The sequence below is a fragment of the Onychomys torridus genome, chromosome 1 (assembly GCF_903995425.1).
Source record: "Onychomys torridus chromosome 1, mOncTor1.1, whole genome shotgun sequence".
NCBI classification, from domain to species: Eukaryota; Metazoa; Chordata; class Mammalia; order Rodentia; family Cricetidae; genus Onychomys; species Onychomys torridus.
The window spans coordinates 7,089,699-7,113,090 of NC_050443.1; the positions used below are offsets into that span (position 1 = coordinate 7,089,699).

The 23,392-nt window shown below is 43.9% G+C and overlaps 1 protein-coding gene and 1 pseudogene across 1 annotated transcript; one reads left to right on the forward strand and one right to left on the reverse strand.

Annotated features, from left to right (window-relative positions):
• Positions 1-103: 103 nt before the first annotated feature.
• LOC118569803 (vomeronasal type-2 receptor 26-like) lies at positions 104-22,781 on the reverse strand. Its single transcript, XM_036168051.1, has 6 exons — positions 22,573-22,781; positions 17,606-17,897; positions 10,744-11,541; positions 8,417-8,626; positions 2,820-2,943; positions 104-1,080 (listed from the first exon to the last, which is right to left on the reverse strand). Exons 1-6 carry the CDS (start codon positions 22,779-22,781, stop codon positions 104-106), a joined length of 2,610 nt encoding a protein of 869 aa, XP_036023944.1.
• On the forward strand, positions 20,982-21,836 carry LOC118585345 (annotated as a pseudogene).
• Positions 22,782-23,392: the final 611 nt, after the last annotated feature.

Genomic DNA, 23,392 nt, shown 5'->3' on the forward strand with positions numbered 1-23,392 from the left:
CAGGAGGAGGTCACAGCACAAACCAGGTCTTTTAAACACCTTTGATACACAGAAAAACAGGGAGCTAAGATCACATGGTTGGACCTTGGGACTTTACCAAGTACTAGGTCATGAAGATTTGTGGTGTGGATCTGGGAACACACCTTCTCTGGAGCATCTCACTCTGCCTCTCCTGCTGTGCCTGGTGGCCTTGCCTTAGCCACACAGCAGTGTTCCTCTCTGGTTTCAGCAAGATGATGTAGCACTTGGGGATGAAGATGCCACCCAGAAGGCCAGCAGTGGAGGCCAGGATAGAGAAGATCTCTACAGCCACAGTGGACTTGCCCCGGGCACTGTGGTACAGGGGCAGGAAGGCTGCCCAGACACTGCAGAAGAGCAGCATGCTGAAGGTCAGGAACTTAGTCTCATTAAAGACATCTGGCAGGCCTCTGGCCAGAAAAGCTACCGAGAAGGTACCTGCTGCCAGGAAACCCAAGTAGCCCAGCACACAGAAGAAGATGGTGCCAGAACCCTCCTGGCACTGGATGACAATGTGCTGGGGCTCTGAGACCATATCCTTGTCTGGGAATGGTGGGGAGGTGGCCATCCAGACCCCACAAAGAACAACCTGAATGAAAGAAGCAATAAGGACCACTGAGGAGGAAGCCCCAGGGTTCAGGCATACCCGGATCCTGTCCCCTGGCCTGGTGACCCTGAAGGCCAGGACCACTGTGAGAGTCTTGGCCAGAACAGAGGACACGGCCACCGTGAACACCACAGCAAAGGTGGTCTGACGGAGGAGGCATGTCATGACACTGGGTCGCCCAAGGAACAGCAAGGCACACAGGGCACAGAGGCAAAGAGAGAGCAGGAGTAAGTAGCTGAGACTTCTGTTGTTGGCCCTGACTACAGGGCTGTCTCTGTGCTTCAGGAACACTCCCAGAACCAGGACAGCCAGACCAGCCAGGAAGAGTGCCGCCAAAGCCAGCATGAATCCCAGAGGTTCCTCAAAGGCCAGGAAGATCTCTGTCCTGGGCAGGCAACGGTCTCTCGTGTGGCTCGAGTACTGCTCCTTGGGGCACAGAAGACAGCTCTTCATGTCTATGGGAGACACAGAGACACCATTTCTACAACACTGTATGAACTACACCAGCTCTGAAGGAAGGCGTCCTAAGCACTAACTGCTCTTACAGCCTTTCCATCAAGTCATGTATTTATGATTTATTCCTGGTGACCAGGGTTGGAATGGCTGATAATAGAGACAGAGACACAAAGAAAAAACCTGCACAGTCTGTATCTGTGTTATGTGAGGAAGTTTGTTTCTGTCTTCTGTTTCTCATGTATCCCAGGCTGGCCTTGAACTTGTTGAGTAGCAGAGGATGACCTTCAACTCCTAAGCCTCCTGCACATCCTTTCAAGTGCTGTGATTATAGGCCTGTACCACTCACTATACCTAATTGGTGTGAGTTTGTGTATGTGCAGATTTGTGTGTGCACACATGTATGTAAGTCGATGGACATACTTGTCAAGACAAGACATTATCATCAGATATTATTGCTCAACCACCTCCCCTTCCTTATTTTTCTAATCAAACATTTGTTTATTGTTTGTGTGTATGTTTGCATGGGCTCAGGCATGCCAAGGTGTGCAAGTGAAGGTCAGTACAACTGTCAGGAGTTGGGAGCTCACCTTCTTCCCTGTGGGTCCCAGGTGCTGAACTTACACTGTCAAGGTACACAGTGAATACTTTAACTAATGAACCATTGCACCAGACTCTGCAGCTTATTGTTTTGTAATTCCTTATTTTATTTTACTTGTTGACTGTTTTGTCTATACCTATGTATAGAAATCATGTGCATGCCTGGTGCCTGCAGAACTCAGAAGTTACCATCAGTTCCCCTGAAACTGGAGGTGCACGTGGTTGTGAGCCACCATGTGGGTGTTCCTAACTGTTGAGGCTCCTCCTCAGCCACCTTAACACCTTAGGTTTTAAGACAGGATCTCTCACTGAACCTGGACATTACTGAGTTGACTATACTGGCAGACCAAATCCCCAAAGTTCCTCCTGTCTCTGCCTCCTGAGTGCTGAGATTATAGGAATGTGCCAGTACAACCTGTCTCCTCTGTGAGTTTTAATGGTTCATTTCTTTCCAATAGTATCAGTAACTGGTCAAATTAAAAAGGTTTACCACTGAGCTGTGCCTGCAAACTTCATTTCTTCAAGTCCTATCTCTAAGCAACTCAAAATGGGACCTACTTTGTGATAAGTAAACTGGAGATGATGTAATAAAGGTGAAATAGTGTCCCCAGCATAGAATTCGCCCCTAATTCCAACATGGCTACTATCCTGATAAGAAGAGGAATTTGGGGCTGGGTGTGGCTGCAATGACTTTAATCTCAGTGCTAGAGGGGCAGAGGCAGGTAGATTCCTCTCAGTTTGGGGACAGACTGGACAACATATGGAGTGACAAACCAGTCAGGTGGACTCTTGGGATAGATTAGGAGGTGTAGCATTGTTGGAAGAGGGATGTGGCCTTTGAAAGTTCAAACTCCCACACCAGGTACATGCTGCACCTCTCAGCCAGCTTGATACCTGTAGATCATAAGCTACTGCTGAAATGCCATCCCTGCATGGCTATAGTCATGCTTCCTACCGTGATGCTCATGGACTTAACCTTTGATACTCTAAGGAAGCCCCCAGTTAAATGCTTTTCTTTTAGAAGCTGCCTTGGTCATGATGTCTCTTCACACCAGTAGAACAGTAACAAAGACAATGGACAAGTACAGGGAGGCTCACAGGGCCCTCTTGACCCTCAGATTCCAGCTCCACAAGCCCTTACCTCTTTGGTCTGCAAACTGTCCCTCTGGGCAGGGTCTGCAATCAAAACAGCAGTGGGAGGCTCCCAGCCTGGGCACTTGGCTGAACCCAGGAAGGCAGCTTTCACTGCAGACAGATCTGGGCACCTAGTAACAGTGAGCACAGTGTCACCAGTGACTCTCCAGGGATACAGATGCCTCAGTGTGAGAACCAGAACAGAACAGTTTCCTCACCTAACTCTAGATGAGATAGAGGACTGTCAGAAAAAAAAATGTCTATCCCATCAGATTCCAGACTGGAGAGGTACCTTGGAATGTAATAGAGGAAGGGCTACATATGCTTTGCTTGGCTAAGGGATTAAAAAACATAGCTAAACCATTTGATGTGTTGTCTTTCCATTCTCTCTGGAACTCCTACATCAACAACTGAAGATAAAGGCACAGGAGAAAAGGCTCAGTGCTTAAAACTGCAGGCTGGGGGAGAAGAAACCCTCCCCTGGATGCTGGGGTTACAGGCATGCGCTGCCCTACCTGGCTTTTTCCATAGGTGCTGGGGATTCACTTAGGACCTCATGCATGTAGCTGATGTACTCATGGGGGGATGATGTTTGTGAACCAAGATTGTGACTCTTAAGATTGTTTTACCTTTAGCTATTTTTTTTCAATGCAAGACTATGTTTCATCATCTGCTACATGGGGAAAATAATACCAATTTAATAAGAATTTTAATAAAAAAAAAAAGTGGAGGCTGCTCTTTTAGAAGAGCAGGATTCAATATCACCCACCCATGTAGCAGCTCACACTGTAACTCCAGTTCTAGAGGATCCAGTGTCCTCTTCTGTCCTGAAAAGACACCAGGCACACACAACCATACACAAAGATACATGCAGGGAAAATTCCATATATGCAAAAATCTTTTAAAAGAATTTTAAGTATTGGCAGCTGTAGTTGGAGAGCTTCTCTCCAGGTTCCACCAAGCCCCTGCAGTCCCACAACCCACGTATAAAATAACCATACAGACACTTATATTATTTAAACTGTTTGGCCATTAGCTCAGGCCTACCATTGTCTAGCTCTTACTCTTATAGGCAGCTATTACAAAAGTCCATAGCCTAGTCATGATTTCTTTGATGCTCGTGTATTTCAACTTATTTTTCTGAAGCTCCCCACATCCTTGGAGCTGGCTGATATAAGCCATGTCTAACTCAGAAGACATGATGGTCTCTCTTACTCTTTTCCAACTCCACTGAGAAGCTGTTAAGACTTACAGTTTGAAGGGGGTTGGGGATTTAGCTCAGTAGTAGAGTTGCACTGCTATTTTTCACTTAATCTCTAATAATAAAGTATCATCCAGCTTCAATAAGAGAAAAAAATTGATGTACTGACTCCCCAAACACACACAGATAAACACACACAGGTGCACACACACACACACACACACACACACACACACACACACACACATATACACACACACACACTCTTTCACACTACACTTGATCGTCCTCTCCTTTACCTAGGACCTGCCAAGGATGACTCTGTTTTTCTTAGCAGAGCTGTTCGTCTAGACAAGGATTATGATGATGCAAGTGTGGAATGCTGACTCACTGCCACAACAGAAGACAGCAGAAAACTCTCCCATGATCAAGACCATTGAAAGGTTCTTCAAAGAAGCCCTTGGAAGACATAGCATGTGTCTTTCATGATAGATATTTCAAAGAAATCTAAGAAAGGGAATCTCATTCTCATGTGGAAAGCCTTAAGGCCACCATTGACTGGAGATGGCAATGGAACAATGTTAGATAAGGTTATAGAATAGAGAACTCTATGTACACTGGTATTAGGAAGCTGAGGCATTTCTTTCTTTTTTTCTATTCTTTTCCTTTTTTCTTTTTTTTTTCTGGTTTTTCAAGACAGGGTTTCTTTAGGTAGCTGTAAACCCAGGCTGGCCTCGAACTCACAAAGATCCACATGACTCTGCCTCATGAGTGCTGGGATTAAAGGCGTGTGCCACCACCGCCCCCTGGCTGAGGCCTTTCTATGCACCAGACTCCACACATAGACATAACTATGCCAACACTGCTTCTAATTGTGTTAGTAAATGTCAGGACTTGACCCTCAAATGTTTCCCAAAGTCTCCTGTGTTGGAACACTGGTTACCTGACAGTGGGTATTTAAAGAATGATTGGATCTTGATGCCTGTGGTGGTTTGAATGTCATTGGCTCCCATAAGCTCATTGGAAGTGGCACTATCAGGAGATGTGGCTTTTTGGAGTAGTGCCTCCTAGTTGGGGGAAGTGTGTCATTACGGGAGTGAGTTTGGGGGTATTATATATGCTCAGACCATGCCCAGTGACCCAGTTCACTTCCTCTTGCCTGTAGGACAAGATGTAGGACTTTCAGCTCCTTCTCCAGCACCACGTCTTCCTGCAAGCCACCATGTTGCAGCCAGATGGTAATGGATTAAAACTCTGAATATGTTAGCCACCCCAATTAATTTTTTTTTCCTTTATAAGAGATGTCATGTTCATGGTGTCTCTTCACAGGAATATAAAGCCTAAGACAGAAATTGATTTCTGGGACTGGAGTTCTAAAGTCATAGGCCTTATCATGTTTGAATAAATATGGACTGTGGGACAGTGGATCAGAAAAGCAGTAGAAAGATTTAAGTGCTGCTTAATGGGCCATCTAGTAGGAGCATAGAAGACTGAGGTGCTGAGTGTGTTTAGATGAACTCTGGGCCTGGCTCAAGAAGTTTCAGAAGAGGAGAATACAAATGTGTGGCCCAGAGATTGTTCTTGTGATATTTAGGTGAAGAATGTGGTTGCTTTTTGCTCTTATTCAAAGAGTCTGCCTGAGGCTAAAGTGAAGATTAATTCCGTAGCAGAAGAAATTTCAAAATAGCCTAATATAGACTCTGTCGTGAGGAACAAGCTGAGAAAGGAAAAATATGAAATGTAAATTTTGAGCAGAAAAGGAACACCAGGACCTGGAATGGAGCTAATCCCTCTTCAAGCTGATAAACAGATTAAGAAATGGAATAAAGGGATCGGTGACCACAGGACAAGATCCCTCTCAGCTAAATTTTCAACTTGTGACAAGGAATTAGAGGTAAGCTTAAAGTCAGAGCTCAGAGGCAGATGCAGGTGGATCTCTGACTTTGAGGCCAGCCTAGTCTACAGATCCAGTTTCAGGACAGCCTAGGCTAGGCAATGAAGAAAACCATCAAAAACAGAAAGCTGATAAAGATGTAATTGAATGAGAGGGCCATGTTCAGGCCAAGTAAGGAACAGAACTTGGCAGCTTGGCTACGTGGTTCTGGCTCTTAGGCTAGAAGAATGGGGTTATGGCAATTGCCTCTGAGACCATGGAAAGCTGCTGAGGCAAGGCATGTGTTCAGGGAGTCCCTGAATGGAGGCCGAGAGAGGCCACTGCATGAAGCCTTGAAGGTGAAGCCTGAATTGCCTTGAAGACCTCAAGATGTTGGAAATGCCAGAGCCATGGGACACCTGCTGTGGAGAGCTGCTAACAGGGAGTGGAACCAGCCCAAGACTGAGAAGTGTGATGCAGTTAACATAAATGAAAGGACTCGGAGTTCTGAGGAACATGTTAACGACTGACAGAAATATGCAGAGTTGAAACCGGGCAATGGTGGTGGTGGCGCACGCCTGTAATCCCAGCACTCGGGAGGCAGAGGCAGGGGGATCTCTGTGAGTTCCAGGCAAGCCTGGGCTACAGAGTGAGTTCCAGGACAGGTTCCAAAGCTACAGAGAAACCCTGTCTCAAAAAACCAAAAAAAAAAAAAAATGCAGAGTTTAGAGTTTTCCCACCCAGCAGTCTGTCCTGCTTTGGTCCACTATTTCCTCACTATGCTCCCTTTTATACATTTTGGAGCAATAATGTACATATGTTGGACGAAAGTGATCTGTCTTTTTACTTTGATTTTATAGGGGATTACAGTAAAGAGATTGCATGAATCTCAGAAGAGATTTTGAACTTTGTACATCTAAACATTGTTTCAACAATGATAGGTTATGAGAACATTGGAAATTGGACTCAATGCATTTGCATTATAATAATTTTACAAGCATTGAGGGGCAGGAAGTGAAATTTGGTGGTTTGAACATAATAGGCCTCCAGAAGCTCGTAGGGAGTGCCACTATTAGGAAATGTGGCTTTGTTGGAGTAGGTGTGGCCTTGTTGGAGGAATGATGTCACTGTGGAGATGGGCTTTGAGATCTCATCTATGCTCAAGCCACACCCAGTGACCCAGTCCACTTCCTGATGCCCACAGGTAAAAATGTAGGTCTCTCAGCTCCTTCTCCAGCACCAACCAGTTCTGCCTGCATGCAACCATGTTCCATAAGGATGATAATGGACCAAGTAAACCTGAGAAAATGTAAGCCACCTCATTAAATGCTTTTACTTTATGAGGGATACTGTGGTCATGATGTCTCCTCACAGCAATAGAAACCCTAAGTAAGACAATGCCTCTGACATAATCGATGGGTTAATTCCTCAGTGGATTCATAAACTGACTAATTATTGTACATATTGGAAATACAACATGAGATCTAGTAGTCGGTAGTAGGACACTGGGGCTATACACTGTTAAGATGTAACTTGTTTACCTATCTAATATATCTGGCTCCCCATCTCCCCACTACCTGTGGACCATGAACTGAGCAACCTCTTCCACCATATCTGCCTACTGCCATGCATGACATACTGCCTCAACCACACACACACACACACACACAAAGCAATGGATACATCTGAACTTGGATCTCTCAAACCAGGAGACAATTAAACTTTTCCTCACTTCAGACTGTTTTTCTGGTATTTGTCATAGTGGGTGAAAAAAACTAACACAACAAGTACATTGAGTGTCTGTTGAGTCCATGTCCCAAATGGACCATGGGAAAGTGTTTAAATTAATGTGTCACTATCTTCCTATTCTCAGAACAGGTCCTGAACACAGACACTGAAAATACTTCCAAGGGAGCACCAGCTGCAGATTCTCATTCTATTTTGTAGGTCTTTTATGTTCTTCCCAACCCTATTTTTATGTGTGTATATGGTGTAAATATTTGTATGTGTACTTGTACATCCATGTGGGATCATGTTCATGTATGGACAAGTATATGTGGAGGCCCAAGGTTAATGTTAATCATCCTCAACTGATTTTTCACTATGCTCATTGAGGCAGAGGCTCAAAGTAAAACACTGACTTTACTAATATCGCTCATCTTACTAGATAGTTAGCTTTGTGCATCTCCTTGTGCACCTTCCAAGACTGAAATTACAGGTGGTCACACTGCCCACTCATCATGTACAAGTGTTCTGGAGATCCAAAGTCTGGTTCTTATACCTGCATACAAAATATTTTAACTACTGAGCCATCTCCCAGTACCAGCTTCTATATATTCATTTTAGCTGGTGAATCAAGACCATCCAGATCTCTTATGAGGTAAACAGCCTAGCCAGCTATAACTGACTGGCCCAATCTAGGGCTACATCTACTTCATGCACAAATGGAAATGAGGAATTCTGGACTTGGATTTTCCCTGCCAGTTTAACACACTAAGACAAGAGTCATTTCTGCATTCAGGCAACTCACGTGAAGATCCTCCATCAAATGGAACTTCATTTTGCTCCCCAAAGAGACTTGAGGGTCTATCATGCCTACATGGACTAAGTGAAATACACCCTCAGGGGTCTTCTGCCCTTGGAGAATGTCAAATTTTGTCACCAAGTCTCCATTAGCATCAAATATAATTTCACTTCCATTAGGAGTCTTGAAGTGCACCTTCCTGAGGGCTTGAAGCAGCTGAAAACAGAAGGGAGACATTGTACACCAGCCAGGGCAGGTCTGGAGTCTTGTCCAAATTAGCACATATCATTCACCTCTGCAATAATATGGAGTTACTTCAACTACGGACTAGTCCCATTGGGCATGAGGAAGATCAAGGACCTGTGATATTTTCATGGACTCACAAATAGGTTTTAGCTTTAATAAAGTAATAATACTTAATCCAGATAATTTTTAAACCTAGTACTGTGTGTTTGAGTGAGTGAGTGTGTGTGTGTGTGTGTGTGTGTGTGTGTGTGTGTGTGTGTGCAGCTCACTCATATTGAGTAATCCAGAGAAAAACTCTCAGGATTGTTCTCCCCTGTTGCCATGCGGGACTCAAGAATCCAACTTATGCTTGTGTACAAGTGCCATTATCCACTGTTCCACCTCAACAGCCTTAAAATTAAACCCAAAAACATGACAATGTGGTTGCTGCTCCAGGGTCTCTCTGGCTGTACACTTCTGTCCTCAGTCCTCCCACCACACTCAGTAGACTCCAAATCCTAGCAGGGCTTCCACAGACTGGCCCCAGCTACCTAGACCACCCATTCACTCCAAACAGTCTCCCATAATTCATCAGTCCCTCCCATGATGCTCTTCTATTTGCTCCATTCTAGGGTCTTGGCACATGCTGTCCCTGACATCTGCAGTGCTAGCACTTCTACCCATGGTGAGACTTCTCATCCTCTTGTCTGGAACTCACATATTTCCACACAAAGAGAACTTTTCCAGTCTTTCACTTCCCTTCACCTGCTCCTCACTCAACTTACTTTATATCTTCATCATAGAGTACACACAGACATTTCAACACTCATGTATTTTAATTTTGTGGCAGGATCTTGTTTTGTAGTCCATGCTGGCCTCAATATCCTGTGTGCTAGAAGGCCAGGGTTGGAAGCCCATTCCTGTCATGGGCTTCCAAGCCTGGCTCCTGTGAAATTTTATCTGTCACCCACAGCCAAAATGCCAACAACTATTATTCTCTTTTGGTTTATAACTATATGAATCTTCACCAAGTACATAGTAAAAACTCGGGTCATCTGAGTTTCAGTAATGAAAACATATCCCTACCTTGGCTACAATTCTCACTGTTTACCTCATCAGTGAGCAACACGTCTTCCAGGGGTCCTCTTACCCATTGTGACCTTGGCTACCCTGAGTGGCTAAAAAAAGATAAACAGATGGATGGATAGATGGATGGATGGATGGATGAATGGATGGAATGAAGGATGGATGATGGATGGATAGATAGACAGACAGACAAACATCAGACAGATTGACAGACAGATAAAGACTCAGGGTAAAATGACCAAAATTATATAAATAAATGTATGAAATTATCAATATTTCTAAAATAGAAAAATAAGTAATGGTATAGGAGAAGGCTCCATGATTAAATTACTAGTCATAAATACTTAAGGATCAGACTTCAAATCTGAACCCACATAAATGTCAGGTGGATCTGGAAGCCAGTCTCTACTTATAGCCTCATAAGGTGGAGACAGGAGATGCCCAGAACAAGACAGCTAGCAAGACTAGCAACATCAACTGGGTTTGATGTAAAAGACCCTGGCCCAAAGTAAGATATAAGAGGATTGAAAGGTGATTCCTCATCAGACTCAGACTTTCCCAAATGTTGTACACCTGAGTGTGCTCACCACCACGTGTCTACATGCTCACACACATGTGCCCACATATATGTACCATATACCAAATAATGAAAAATAAATAAGTGGAATTGGATCTGTTTGAAATTCTGATTTTGAAGCATGCCTATGCTAAAAGTTATCCACTGTTTACCAAAGCTTAAATTTGTGACACTAAACAATCTATTTACTGTTATGTGAAATATTAATTTTGCTAGGCATCCTATATTTTCTAAGTTATACAAGTCACAGGGACAGAACTGATCTGAGATCACACACTTAGCATGGAATCCTTGTCCACTGTTCCTTCTAAGATCCCTCTCAGTTGCAAGTATGAGGCATCCTTGCTGAAGTATACAGTCAGCTTCACCTCTATACCCTAGTTGGAACCAATGTCCTCTTCCCCAACCATACCTGAATCACCCACTCCACACATGCCTCTCTCACCTGCCAGGGCTGGAAGTCCTGAGAGTCTGTTACTTTCCCATGCTGGTGCCCATGAGTTATCATGTCTTGCAGGGCATGAGCAATGCTGTAGACAGCTGTGTAAGCAGCATCAATTTTACTCTCTTCTGCAAAAGGGTACTGCTTGTTTTTCAGACTCTCATTCCCTGAGCACAACTGGACACCCTCTGTCACTGTGCTGCTCTGGTGGGGCCATTTACAATCAAAGGTGAACTCCCAGAACTTCTTTATAAACATGTCTTCTGGGGTCTGGTTGGGCCGCAGATGAGCAAGGAACTCAGGGAAGCCAGTTGCTCTGCTGCTGTGATACAGAAGGCCAAATGTGCTGTGCAATACCTTGAATACTCCTGGAATGGTCAGGGCAAGCGCCATGTGAAGAGCGCCCTTGCTGACCCAGACCTGGCCTGAGACAGGGGCATCCAGTAAGCCATACAGGATGAGCTGGAAATTTGCACTGCTTAGGAAAACCAGAACAACCCTAGCTGTTGACTTTTGCATCTTCTGGACTATTTCTTCAATCTTCCCCAAAGACTCATAGGAAGGAACATGGAAAGTGAACTCAATGCACACACCAGCTCTGCTCAGCTCCTGAATGGCCAGAGAGCTGGCCTGCTGCCCAAAGTCATCATCATGGGCCAGAATGATCACCCAGGACCACTGAAAGTGAATTATCAGCTGGGTCACTGCAAGGGAGGATATGAGGTCACTAGTCAGGGTCCGCAGGAAAGATGGGAACTGGATCTTGTCACTGAGACAGGGTAGTGAGGATGAATAACTGACCTGTCAAGGAAGAGCCAGGATAGAAGAGTACATTAGATCTGGGCTTAGGCATGGCTGATGATCTGGTTTAAATGTGGGAAGGGAGGGGTTGGAGACATGGCTCAGCAGATAAGAGTCCTTGTTCTTCTTGCAGAGGAAGCATGTTCAATTCCCAACACATACCTCAGGTTGCTCACATCTGTGTATAACTCCAGCCCAGAAAATCTGATACCCTCTTCTGGCTTCCTCCTGCATCTGTAGCATAGACTCACACAGACATATACATTCACATAAATGTGTACTAAATTTTAAAACATCCCACCCTCTGAGACTGCAACTGTTCCCTGAGACAGAGCCTGCAAGCACCAAAGTGGTCTAAGAGGAGAGTCTTTATCCTCATACCTGAACACCCTAACCCCTAGGCTTTGGGCCCAGGGGCACAACCCTGTGCCCCTACACCCCCACCCATTGCAGTTCCAGTTTCAGACCAGTCAGCAGGCAGACCTCCTGCACACAGGTCAGACTACCCCCACCTGCCATCAGACCCTGTAACCCAAGTCCCACCTCCCCCAAATCCCACCCACCCTCCGAGACTGCAACTTTTCCCTGAAACAGAGCCTGCCAGCTGTCATTAAAAGTCTCCCAAACAAAAAAGCCCAGGACCACATGGTTTCAGTGCAGAATTCTACCATATTGTCAAAGAAGAGCTAATACCAATACTCTTCAAATTGTTCCACACAATAGAAACAGATGGAACATTACCAAATTCTTTTTATGAGGCTACAATTACCCTGATACCCAACCACACAAAGATTCAACAAAGAAAGAGAATTACAGACCAATCTTCCTCATGAACATTGATGCAAAAATACTCAATAAAATACTGGCTAACCAAATCCAGGAACACATCAAAAAGATTATTCACCATGACCAAGTAGGCTTCATCCCAGGGATGCAAGGATGGTTTAACATATGAGAATCTGTCAATTTAATACACCATATAAACAAACTAAAAGAAAAAAAACACATGATCATTTCATCGGATGCTGACAAAGCCTTTGACAAAATCCAGCACCCCTTCATGATAAAGGTTCTAGAGAGATCAGGAATACAAGGAACATACCTAAACATAATAAAGGCAATTTACAGCAAGCTGACAGCCAACATCAAATTAAATGGAGAGCAACTCAAAGCAATTCCACTAAAATCAGGAACAAGACAAGGCTCTCCACTCTCCCCATATTTATTCAATATAGTACTTGAAGTTCTAGCTAGAACAATAAGACAACAAAAGGAGATCAAGGGGATACAAATTGGAAAGGAAGAAGTCAAAATTTCACTATTTGTAGACGATATGATAGTATACATTAATGACCTCCAAAATTCTACCAGGGATCTCCTACAACTGGTAAACTCCTTTAGTAAGGTGGCAGGATACGAGATCAACTCAAAAAAATCAGTAGCCCTCCTATATACAAATGATAAATGGGCTGAGAAAGAAGTCAGAGAAACATCACCCTTTACAATAGCCACAAATAATATAAAATACCTTGGGGTAACTCTAACTAAGCAAGTGAAAGACCTGTATGATAAGAACTTTAAGTCTCTGAAGAAAGAAATTGAAGAAGATATCAGAAAATGGAAGGATAGCCCATGCTCATGCATAGGTAGAATCAACATAGTAAAAATGGCAATCTTACAAAAAGCAATTGAATGTACAGATTCAATGCAATCCCCATCAAAATACCAACACAATTCTTCACAGACTTGGAAAGAACAATACTTAACTTCATATGGAAAAACAAAAAACCTCAGATAGCTAAAAGAATCCTGTATAATAAAGCCAGGTCTGGAGCCATCATGCTCCCTGACCTGATAGCTTGGTACTGGCATAAAAACCGACATGTGGACCAATGGAATCCAACTGAAGACCCTGACGTTAATCCACACACCTATGAACTTACTATTTTTGACAAAGAAGCCAAAACTGTACAATGGAAAAAAGAAAGCATCTTAAACAAATGGTGCTGGCATAACTGGATGTCAAAATGCAGAAGATTGCAAATAGATCCATATCTGTCACCATGCACAAAACTCAAGACCAAGTGGATCAAAGACCTCAACATAAATCCAGTTACACTGAACTTGATAGAAGAGAAAGTAGGAAGTAGTCTGGAACAAATTGGCACAGGAGACCACTTCCTAAATATAACACCAGTGGCACAGACACTGAGAGCGACAGTTAATAAATGGGACCTCCTGGAACTAAGAAGCTTTTGTAGAGAAAAGAACATGGTTAATAATACCAAACGACAGCCTACAGAATGGGAAAAGATCTTCACAACCCCATATATGACAGAGGGCTGATCTCCAGAATATATAAAGAACTCAAAAAGCTAGACATCAAAATACTGAACAATCCAATTAAAAACGGACTACAAAGCTTAACAGAGAATTCTCAATAGAAGAATCTCAAATGGCTGAAAGACATTTAAGGAATTGCTCAACATCCTTAGTCATCAGGGAAATGCAAATCAAAACAATTCTGAGATACCATCTTACACCTATCAGAATGGCTAAGATTAAAAACACTGAAGACAGCTTATGTTGGAGAGGATGTGGAGAAAGGGAAACACTTTGTGGGAATGCAAACTTATACAGCCACTCTGGAAATCAGAATGGTAGTTTCTCAGAAAATTGGGAATAATTCTTCCTCAAGACCCAGCTACACCACTCTTGGGCATATACCTAAGGAATGCTCAATCTTACCACAAGGACACAAGCTCAACTATGTTCATATCAGCATTATTCATAATAGCAAGAACCTGGAAACAATCTAGATGCCCCTCAACTGAACAATGGATAAAGAAAATATGGTGCATATGCAAAATGGAGTTCTACTCAGCAGTAAAAAAACAATGATATCATGAAATTTGCAGGCAAATGGACGGATCTAGAAAATATCATCTCGAGTGAGATAACCCAGACTCAGAAGGACAAACATAACATGTACTCACACATAAGTGGATACTAAATGGGAAGGAAGGGATGGGCAGACTGAAATCCACAACTCCAGAGAGGCTAGCTAACAGCAAAAGACCCTAGGAGGGACACATGGATGATCCTGTGAATGAGAAATGGATGAGGGATGGCAGAGGGGATGAGTGGGGGAAATGGGAGAGTCAAGCTGGAACAGGGACAGAGTGGGAGGGCAGGGAGGAAGATACCATGATAGATGAGGACATCATGGGAATAGGAAGAGGCAGGGTGCTGGGGAGGCTCTCAGGAATCTACAAGGTTGCCCCCACCTTAGTCTGCTGGCAGTGGTCCAGAAGGTGCCTAGACCAGTCTACTCTGGTGACCAGCCTAGCAGATAACCTAGCTGTCATCATAGAGCCTTTGTCCAGTGACAGATGGAGGCAGATACAGAGATCCACAGCCAGGCACCAGGCTGAGTTTCGGGAACCAACTGATGAGAGAGAGGAGAGATACTGCAGGTGTGGACATGGAGATCATGATGGGAGGACGTGCAGAGATGACCGACCACACTAGTGGAAGCCCATCAACTGTAGACCAGCAGCTGTGGAGCACCCATGGGACTGGACTAGGCCCCAGGGATATGGAAGACAGTTGTTTGGCTCGAACCATTTGGGTGGCACCCAAGTAGGGGGATCGGGACATGTCCCTGGTCTATGGGCAGGCTTCTGGAATCTGGTGCCTGTGGTGTGCCACCTTGCACAGCCTTGGTGCAGTGGGAAGGGGCTTGAACCTGCCTAGGCTCAGTGTGCTGGGCTCTGCTGACTCCCCATGGGAGACCTCGATTTGGGGGATGTGGGGATGTGGGGTGGCTTGGGAAAGAGTGCTTGGGGTGGGAGGAGGGAGGAGGGGGTCTGTGGATAGCATTGGAGTGAGCCGAAAATTGCTTAATAAAGAAAAATGGAAAATTTTAAAACATAAAATAATTTTCATGGAAGACCTTGAGCATCCTGATTTGAGAACTGTGCTGGTTCTATAAGCAGCTGTGTGCCCTTCACTGGCCTATCATCCTCCACACAGCCCTGTGGCTGCTGCAATGAAGCCCAGAATCATAGCTTTACCTGCTCTCCTCTCAGCATCTGCCCTTCACCTGCCCCCTAATATTTCATTCTTGCACCTGGGCTTTATTGGTCTGACTCTCTGGCTTGCACACAGCTGTTTTGTTGTTCTTTTGATATTTTGTGGGTGGGAGCATGGGGGTGGGATAGTACATGTGTAGAGGTCTGAAGACAAATTGTGGGAACTGGCTCTCTACTTCCACCATGTGGGTCCCAGAGGCCCAACCTCAAGTCACCAGACTCGCTAGCAGCTTTACCCCATCAGCCACCTCACTGTCACTGATATGAAACAATCAGTTCCTGGTAGATACCAACCTACAAGAATAACAATCGGCTCTTATCACACCACCATTGTGGGATTTTCCAGTTTTCAGACAAATAGGAGTCTGATTTGACGTGCTTTCAAGGAAGAGATGGTACCCTGTTCTCAAAAGAGAGATGTGACAAGTGGGGAATCTGTGTCAGTGTTTGTTTTGAGGGGCACAGAATGTGGCTGCTGAGCCTCAGGGTATAAGTACAAAACCTTCTCCTGCCACTACAAGATCTGTAAAAGTTTTATTGTCTTAACACAGAGGCCCTACCATCTTGTTTGTCCATATGGAGGGATAAGGCTGAATGAATCCCATGCAGGTGGTCCTGCCAGGCTCTCCAATAAAAGAGAGATATCCAGTTCAGTTTGATTACAGACAATGATCATTTTTATAAACTTATCCAATTACACACATTATTAACTAATAACAAATTATAAGTTAATGAAAATATTGATGTTAAAGTTTGACTGTAAATAATTTATTGTTTCCTTTATATTCAAATTTTTACAATTTTCCATGCATGCATGTTTTGATTGTATATATGATTGTACACGACATGTGTTTCTGGTGCCCTTGGAGGACAGAAGAAGCCCCATTGCTGGAAATGGAGTTACAGAGGAGTGTGAGTTAACATGTAGGTTCTGGGAATTGAATTTGGGTGCACTAGAACAGTACCTAGTGAGTACTCTTAACCTCTGAACCAATTTGCAAGTTCCTGAAATTCAAATTTAACTAAATCTCATCAGGCAGCCCAACAAGTTAGAAAAAAAGAAGTTCTTCAGGGATGTTCAATACATCAGGTTTCTGCTCCAGGCATGAGAGTGCACAGCACTTAGGAATCACAGAAAAAGGGAACAAGAGTTCCAGGGCTGGTTACATGGAGAATTGGTGTCTCAGCATACACACACACACACACACACACACACACACACACACACACAGAGAGACGCATGTATGCACATGGAGAGAGAGAGAGAGAGAGAGAGAGAGAGAGAGAGAGAGAGAGAGAGAGAGAGAGAGATGCACTCAAGAAAACACACTTGGGAGGGTGAGGCATGAGAAAGTATCTGCTATTTCAAGGCCAGCTTGTTCTACATAGTGAGTTCTAAGCCAGCTAGGTCTTCAGGGTAAGACTCTGTGTCTCAAGAAACAAAATTACAAACTTTATATAGCACTGGTGTTGGGTACACACACACACACACACACAAATAATAATAATGATAATGATAAAATCAGTAGAGATGGCAGAATAGCTAACAGTGGGTACTATTCTTTCAGAGGATCTAGGTTCAATTCTCAGAATCTTCACAGCAGCCAAAAACTGTCACTCCAGTTCTAGGAAATCCAGTGCCCTCTTCTGATTTCTAGGAGCACCAGGCACACATGTAATACATATGTATACATAAAGGCAAAATACACATACATATAAAATAAAAATAGGTAAATCTTTAAAAATATTTTTTAAAAAGAATTGTCAAAGCATCCTCATCAATGAAAGGGACAGTAATTCTCTCCAGTGTATCGATACATGTAGGAGAACCATGTTGGACATGGAGAACATTTGCAGGGAGCCTGGCTCCACAGCAGAGCTGCTCACTAGTGTGACCATCACATCATTTCACTATCATCATTAAGGGACCGCACTACACTCAGGAAGGAAGAAGACTTTCAGCAACTCACCTGGGGGAACTTGTACAGTCCCAGAAGTCTGGCCATGGAGACAGACAGGGATGACCGTGTGTCCCCAACCAACGCAGCCTGAGGAGAGCCATGCTGGCACGTGTAGTTGGGGATGGGTTCCTCCTGCCTCGTGAGAAAGCTCATTGTCTCATGGAGGGCTCCATGCACTGTATCCCCAGAATTTCGAATAGAGAAGCCCAGGGTCACATTGGGCAGCAAGTGAGCACTCCTATTAATCTCCTCGATGGCAAAGACGAAACTCTGGGCCACCCGGTAGCCCCAGTTGGAAACACTGAGGGAAAGAGAAGCCCGCATTCATCACTCATGAATGGAACAAGAATAAACACCAGGACGCAAGGGATACATGTAAAACATACATATGCACAAATACTTATACATAAATGTGCAGAGGAGCACAGTTCAGAACACATAAAGGGAAGCCAGAGAGAATGTGGAGACAGTAATCAGAGGGGACACTTTCAGAACAGGGGGATAAGTTAAGATGTATTAAATAAGCAGGGTGTGATAGAACACTTTTTTAATCCCAGCACTCAGGAGGCAGAGGCAGTTGGATCTTCCTGAGTTAGAGACCAGCATGGATTACATAGCCAGACTCAGGCACCAAACCTACATACAGAAACTCTGTCACTAAAATAAAGAAAAAATCTATTGCACTGTATGGCTGGTTACAATCAGTAGAAACCAACATCTATTTCAGAAGTACTGAACCCAAGAGCCAAAAGACATGGAGAAGAGATGTGAAATGCTGTCTTTAGAATATGACTCAGACATTGCAAACATGTGAGCCTGTCAGCAGACAATCATGCACTGGGAAATTCCTTGTGTGGCCCTACTCTTCCCTGCTCTACTATTGTCAACTAATATATTTGGGGAAGAAGACACTCATTGTCTTCAGTCATGTAACCAATAGGTAAATCTACAAACTCCAAGGACAGTTCCAAACTTGCAACCACACAGATAGCCCTGGTTAAAATCCCTGGGTCACAGCCCAGTGGTTGTGGCACATGCCTTTAATCCCAGAACTAGGGGAGGAAGAAGCAGGCAATGCCTTTTGGGTTCAAGACCAGCCAAGTCTACAAAGTGAGTTCTTGAATATCCAGGGTTACAAAGAGAAATCTTGTCTGGGAAAAAAAAAAAGAAAGAAAAGAATCAATGGCTAATGAAACAAAAAGCCATGCATGAGGGTAAGGGACCTATATAGATGAGGAAGGAAGGGCAGGTGTGAAAGGAAGGTAAGAAAGGGAGGGGGTGAGAATTAAACAAAATGCACATTATAAACGTAGGAAAGCAACAAAGAAAATGCAATAAAATTTTGAAACATTCACATACAATTAATACTAAACAAAATGAACAGGTCATATTGATGTATTGATATATTTGTTTGAATATTTATGCAAAAAATAATTAAGAAATAAAAGACCATGAATATGAGAGGGAGAGGCACATGGGGCATGTTGAAAGGAGAAAAGGGAGGTATATGTGTATGGGTAGCCATTCCACCCTTGGCCTGGAAGTTCCAGTCCCCACTGAGGCTTCGGTAATGGTCACGTCTACAAGGCAGGGCTGAGAGAGGACGCTGAAGACACAGGTTAGAGATGCTAGGGAGCTCTTGGTGCCTGGACCCTGGACACTGGAGGTAGACTAAGCAGAGTTCCCCAGAGAACACCGCCGGACTGCGCCATACCTTTGCCAGACCCTACAACCTACCTATCCTTTCATTTGTAAGTTACTCCACAAAATAAACCTCCCTTTTAACAACGTGGAGTGGCCTTAATAATTTCACCAATATATAAGTGCATATACAAATAATGAGCTGTTCAGACAAAAAGACTTGGTATAGCCCTGGTTGGCCTAAAAATCATGGAGATCCACCTGCTTCTGACCATCGAGTGCTGGGATTAAAGAAAATGCTGCCACATCCAGCTGATGTTGCTGTATTTTTCTAAATGTTTATGTTGGGAGTAGAGGTTTTTTGTTTAATGCAGAGCCTCCACACCACCTAGTCTGAACTCACACTCACTATTTAGAGAAAATTAACTCAATCATCAACTATATATGTGTACGCATGCATGTATAAGACAGAACATGACTTCTAGCATTGTCTTCAAGCATGGTGGGGGGGGCAGAGTTAGTATGTGTGTGCATAGGTGTATCCTCGTGGAGGCTAAAGGCTGATGGGATGTCAGGATATCTTTCAGAGTTGCTTCTCCACCTTTACAAAACATTATTCTGTGTGCATGTGTGTTTATGATGTGTCTGCAGAACAAAACATGCTACAACACATAGAGGTCGGGAAACAACTTTTGAGTCAATTCTCTCCTTCCACCTTTACGTGGGTTTCAGAGAGAGCTCAGGACATCCATAAAGCTTGCATGCCAAGCACTTTGCCCCAGAAGCCATCTCAAGGGCCCCTCTTCACCTTATTTTGTGAGACAGGTTATATCACTGAACCTGGACCTCATCCAATCAGATAGGCTCGCCTCCCAGTGACCTTTGGAATCTGCCTGTCTCTCACTGTCCCTAACCAGGATTACAGATGTTAAACATGCTAGGCTTTCACGTGGGTGCTGGGAATTCAAACTCAGGTCTTCAGGCTTGTAAACAGACAGGTCACCAATACAGGAATTTCCCCAGACCCTAAGACCTTCACTTACAGATTCTCCTGTCTCCAATTCCCAGGTTGGATTTTAAATGTTCACATCACCAAAACATAAGTATGCAATGTGGTGGGTTTGTTGATGAAATATTTTATATTGTAAATGTTCATTAAAATACATTTTTGTACCCAATACATGCATACAATTCCTACTCATTATCTTTAAAAAAAAACAAAAACGTGGAATCCAGGTATGGTGGCACACATTTGTGATTCCACCAATCAGCTTCTGGAGGCAAGAAGATAGTGAGTTCTAGGCTAGACTCATCTACACAGTAAGACCTTCTCTAGAAAAAGAAAAAAGAAAAAGAAAAAAAAAACCTCAAGGACAAGCCTTTGCGGCCACTGTGTTTGCCCATGCTTGCAATCCTGAGTGTGAGGGCTAATCTGGACTGCACAGGAAGTTCCAAACTAGCCAGGGCACAAAGTAGGTTACTGTCTCAAAAAAAAGGAATATAAATGATGATAAATGTGAAAAATCAGTAGTGAAAATCTCTTGCATTTGCAGCTGATTACAAAATGATGGTAGTTACTTTAGAAAACTTTCTTAAGAACACAGGTCTCATCAATTACCCCAATCTTGCCTGTAACTAATAATATTCCTGCCTCAGCTTCCTGACTAGGAGTGCAGCCATATGCCCTATGCTCAGTCATTGCTGCAGTTAAAAACCAATAAAGCGCTCTTTCCCATCTTGCATGATGGCAGATAAAAGGGGTGAAAAGCCCGACACAAAAGAGAAGAAACCTGCGGCCAAGAAAGCTGGCGGTGATGTCAGTGCCGCCAAAAAGAGTGACCCTAAGGTTAAAAAGACCAAGAAGGGGAAGCCCCACTTTAGGCGGAACCTTGTCCTGGTTAGAGGAATTGGCAGGTACTCCCAATCTGCTATGTATTCCAGAAAGGCCTTGTACAAAAAAAAAGTACTCAGCTGCAAAAACCAAGGTTGAAAAGAAGAAGAAAAAGGAGAAGGTCTTTGCTACTGTCACAAAACCGGGTAGTGGTGACAAGAACGGCTGTCGGTATCCGTGTGGTGAAGCTTCAAAAAATGCCCAGGTATTATCCTACTGAAGATGTGCCTCGGAAGCTGCTGAGCCATGGCAAAAAGCCCTTCAGTCAGCATGTGAGAAGGCTTCGGGCCAGCATCACTCCTGGGACCGTCCTCATCATCCTCACCGGGCGCCACAGGGGCAAGAGAGTGGTTTTCCTGAAGCAGCTGGCCAGCGGCTTGCTACTTGTGATTGGACCTCTTGCCCTCAACAGAGTTCCTCTGCGAAGAACACACCAGAAATTTGTCATCGCCACCTCTACAAAAGTTGATATCAGCAAGGTTAAAATCCCTAAACACCTGACTGACGCTTACTTCAAGAAGAAGCAGCTGTGCAAGCCGAGGCACCAGGAGGGGGAGATCTTCGACACCAAGAAGGAGAAATATGAGATTACAGAGCAGCGAAAGGCTGATCAGAAAGCTGTGGACTCTACCTGCGATCTCAGTTCTCTCTAACAAACGGGATGTATCCTCACAAACTGGTTTTCTAAATTGCTAGCAACCTAATTAACTTCATGTGCAAAAAAAAAAAAAAAAAATAATAATAATAATAATAATAATAATAATAATAATAAATAAAGCTAAATACAAACATTTAAAAACCAAATAATAACCCAAATACTTGTTTTGAGAACTACTGCGTGCAACAGTATCTTGAGAAAGCTGGGACAAAAATATCCTAAAGTGGGACTGTGGATGGCTCAGTTCATAAGTTTGATCTCCAGCACATCATGAACTGAGTTGGTGATATGGTCCAATCATCTCAGCACTCAGAAGGTGGAGGCCGGAGGATCAAAAATTCAAGATTATCTTCGACTACCTGGTAAATTGGAGCCTTATGAGTCTTAGAAAAATTAACAAGCAAAAGGAATGTAGTATAAGGAATCAAGGAGGCTGATAAATAATGAAAAATCTATTCTCACCCACCCATTCAACAAACACACCTACCTAGACATCACTTTAGGAACCAGTGATTTACAAAAGAATCAAGAATCGCCCCCTGGCCTTGGGAGCACCTACATTACAGCCTGTTCATGAGCAGCCTATATTTCAGTCTGGTACAAACAAGAAAGATAGACACAGAGGTGATGTAAAAGGAGAAAAACAGAACTACTGCATGCATACACAGAGAAAAATGGTGGCCAACTATCTGAGATTATGAGAATCAACCCTTATTCTAGACTTCACACAAGCTTGTGAAGCTACTTCGGGATTTCAGAGAATCCTATCCCACATCCAGCTCTTACCTGGAAGCCAGAAGTCCAGACGGTGGGGAAGTGAAGTCAGACAGGGTACCATTAGAGAAACGAAAGATGGAGAAGCTGCCCCCCACTATTACATCTCCAGGACGGTCAAAGCGAGGTCTCTGCCTTGGCAACAGCCAGGCTCTTGGTGCAGAAAAGGCAGACCCAGAGAGACAGCCAAACAGAACAGGAAGGAGAGTACACAGCCACATGCCTGCTGGGGGCCAGACAGCCAGTGACAGGACAGCCCCACATGGGGCAGCGGCTAGCAGTGAAGGGGGCTTTAATCTGGGAGATTGCCCTTGATCAAGGACCTCAGGCTAAGACCACACTGGGGGCTCTAGGCTTGGAGGCTGTGGGGAGAATACTGATCGGGAGGTGGTGGAGGTGGGTGGCCTCTAAATGTCAGTCATTAAAAGTTTTATCCCCTCCTCCTGAGGCTTCATGGCCTCTCTGCATCTAAGGCCACAGCACTGGGCATCATCTACAGACTACAGGAAGGGTGACAACAGGTCTGACTGTCTCCTGCGGGACTTGCAAATGCAGGTACAGCTGTGCTCAGGGCACTGTTTTGTAGAGAGACCCAGGTAATTACAAGAAGCAAATACCCGAGTAGTTAAAATGGAATATTTGTTTCACACTCTATGTTCTGGGTGATCTTTGCTGCTCCTTAAGGAATTCTTAGAGTGGTTTGTCATGGATAATTTGGACATACAAACAACCAACCAGTAGAAAACAAAAAATATCCATGTCTTTGTAGAGTCATGAAAAATCCTCCCAAGTGACTGAGCCTTTTTTCCATCATTTGAAAACAGATCCCAAG

Bases quoted from the DNA above. Each gene is read 5' to 3' on its own strand.
- LOC118569803 (XM_036168051.1), bottom strand. From the start codon at position 22,781: ATGTGGCTGTGTACTCTCCTTCCTGTTCTGTTTGGCTGTCTCTCTGGG. The intron at 17,898-22,572 runs GTAAGAGCTGGA...TCTTTCCCTCAG, and splicing joins TCTGGACTTCTGGCTTCCAG to TGTTTCCAACTGGGGCTACC. The intron at 1,081-2,819 runs GTAAGGGCTTGT...TGTCTCCCATAG, and splicing joins ACAGTTTGCAGACCAAAGAG to ACATGAAGAGCTGTCTTCTG.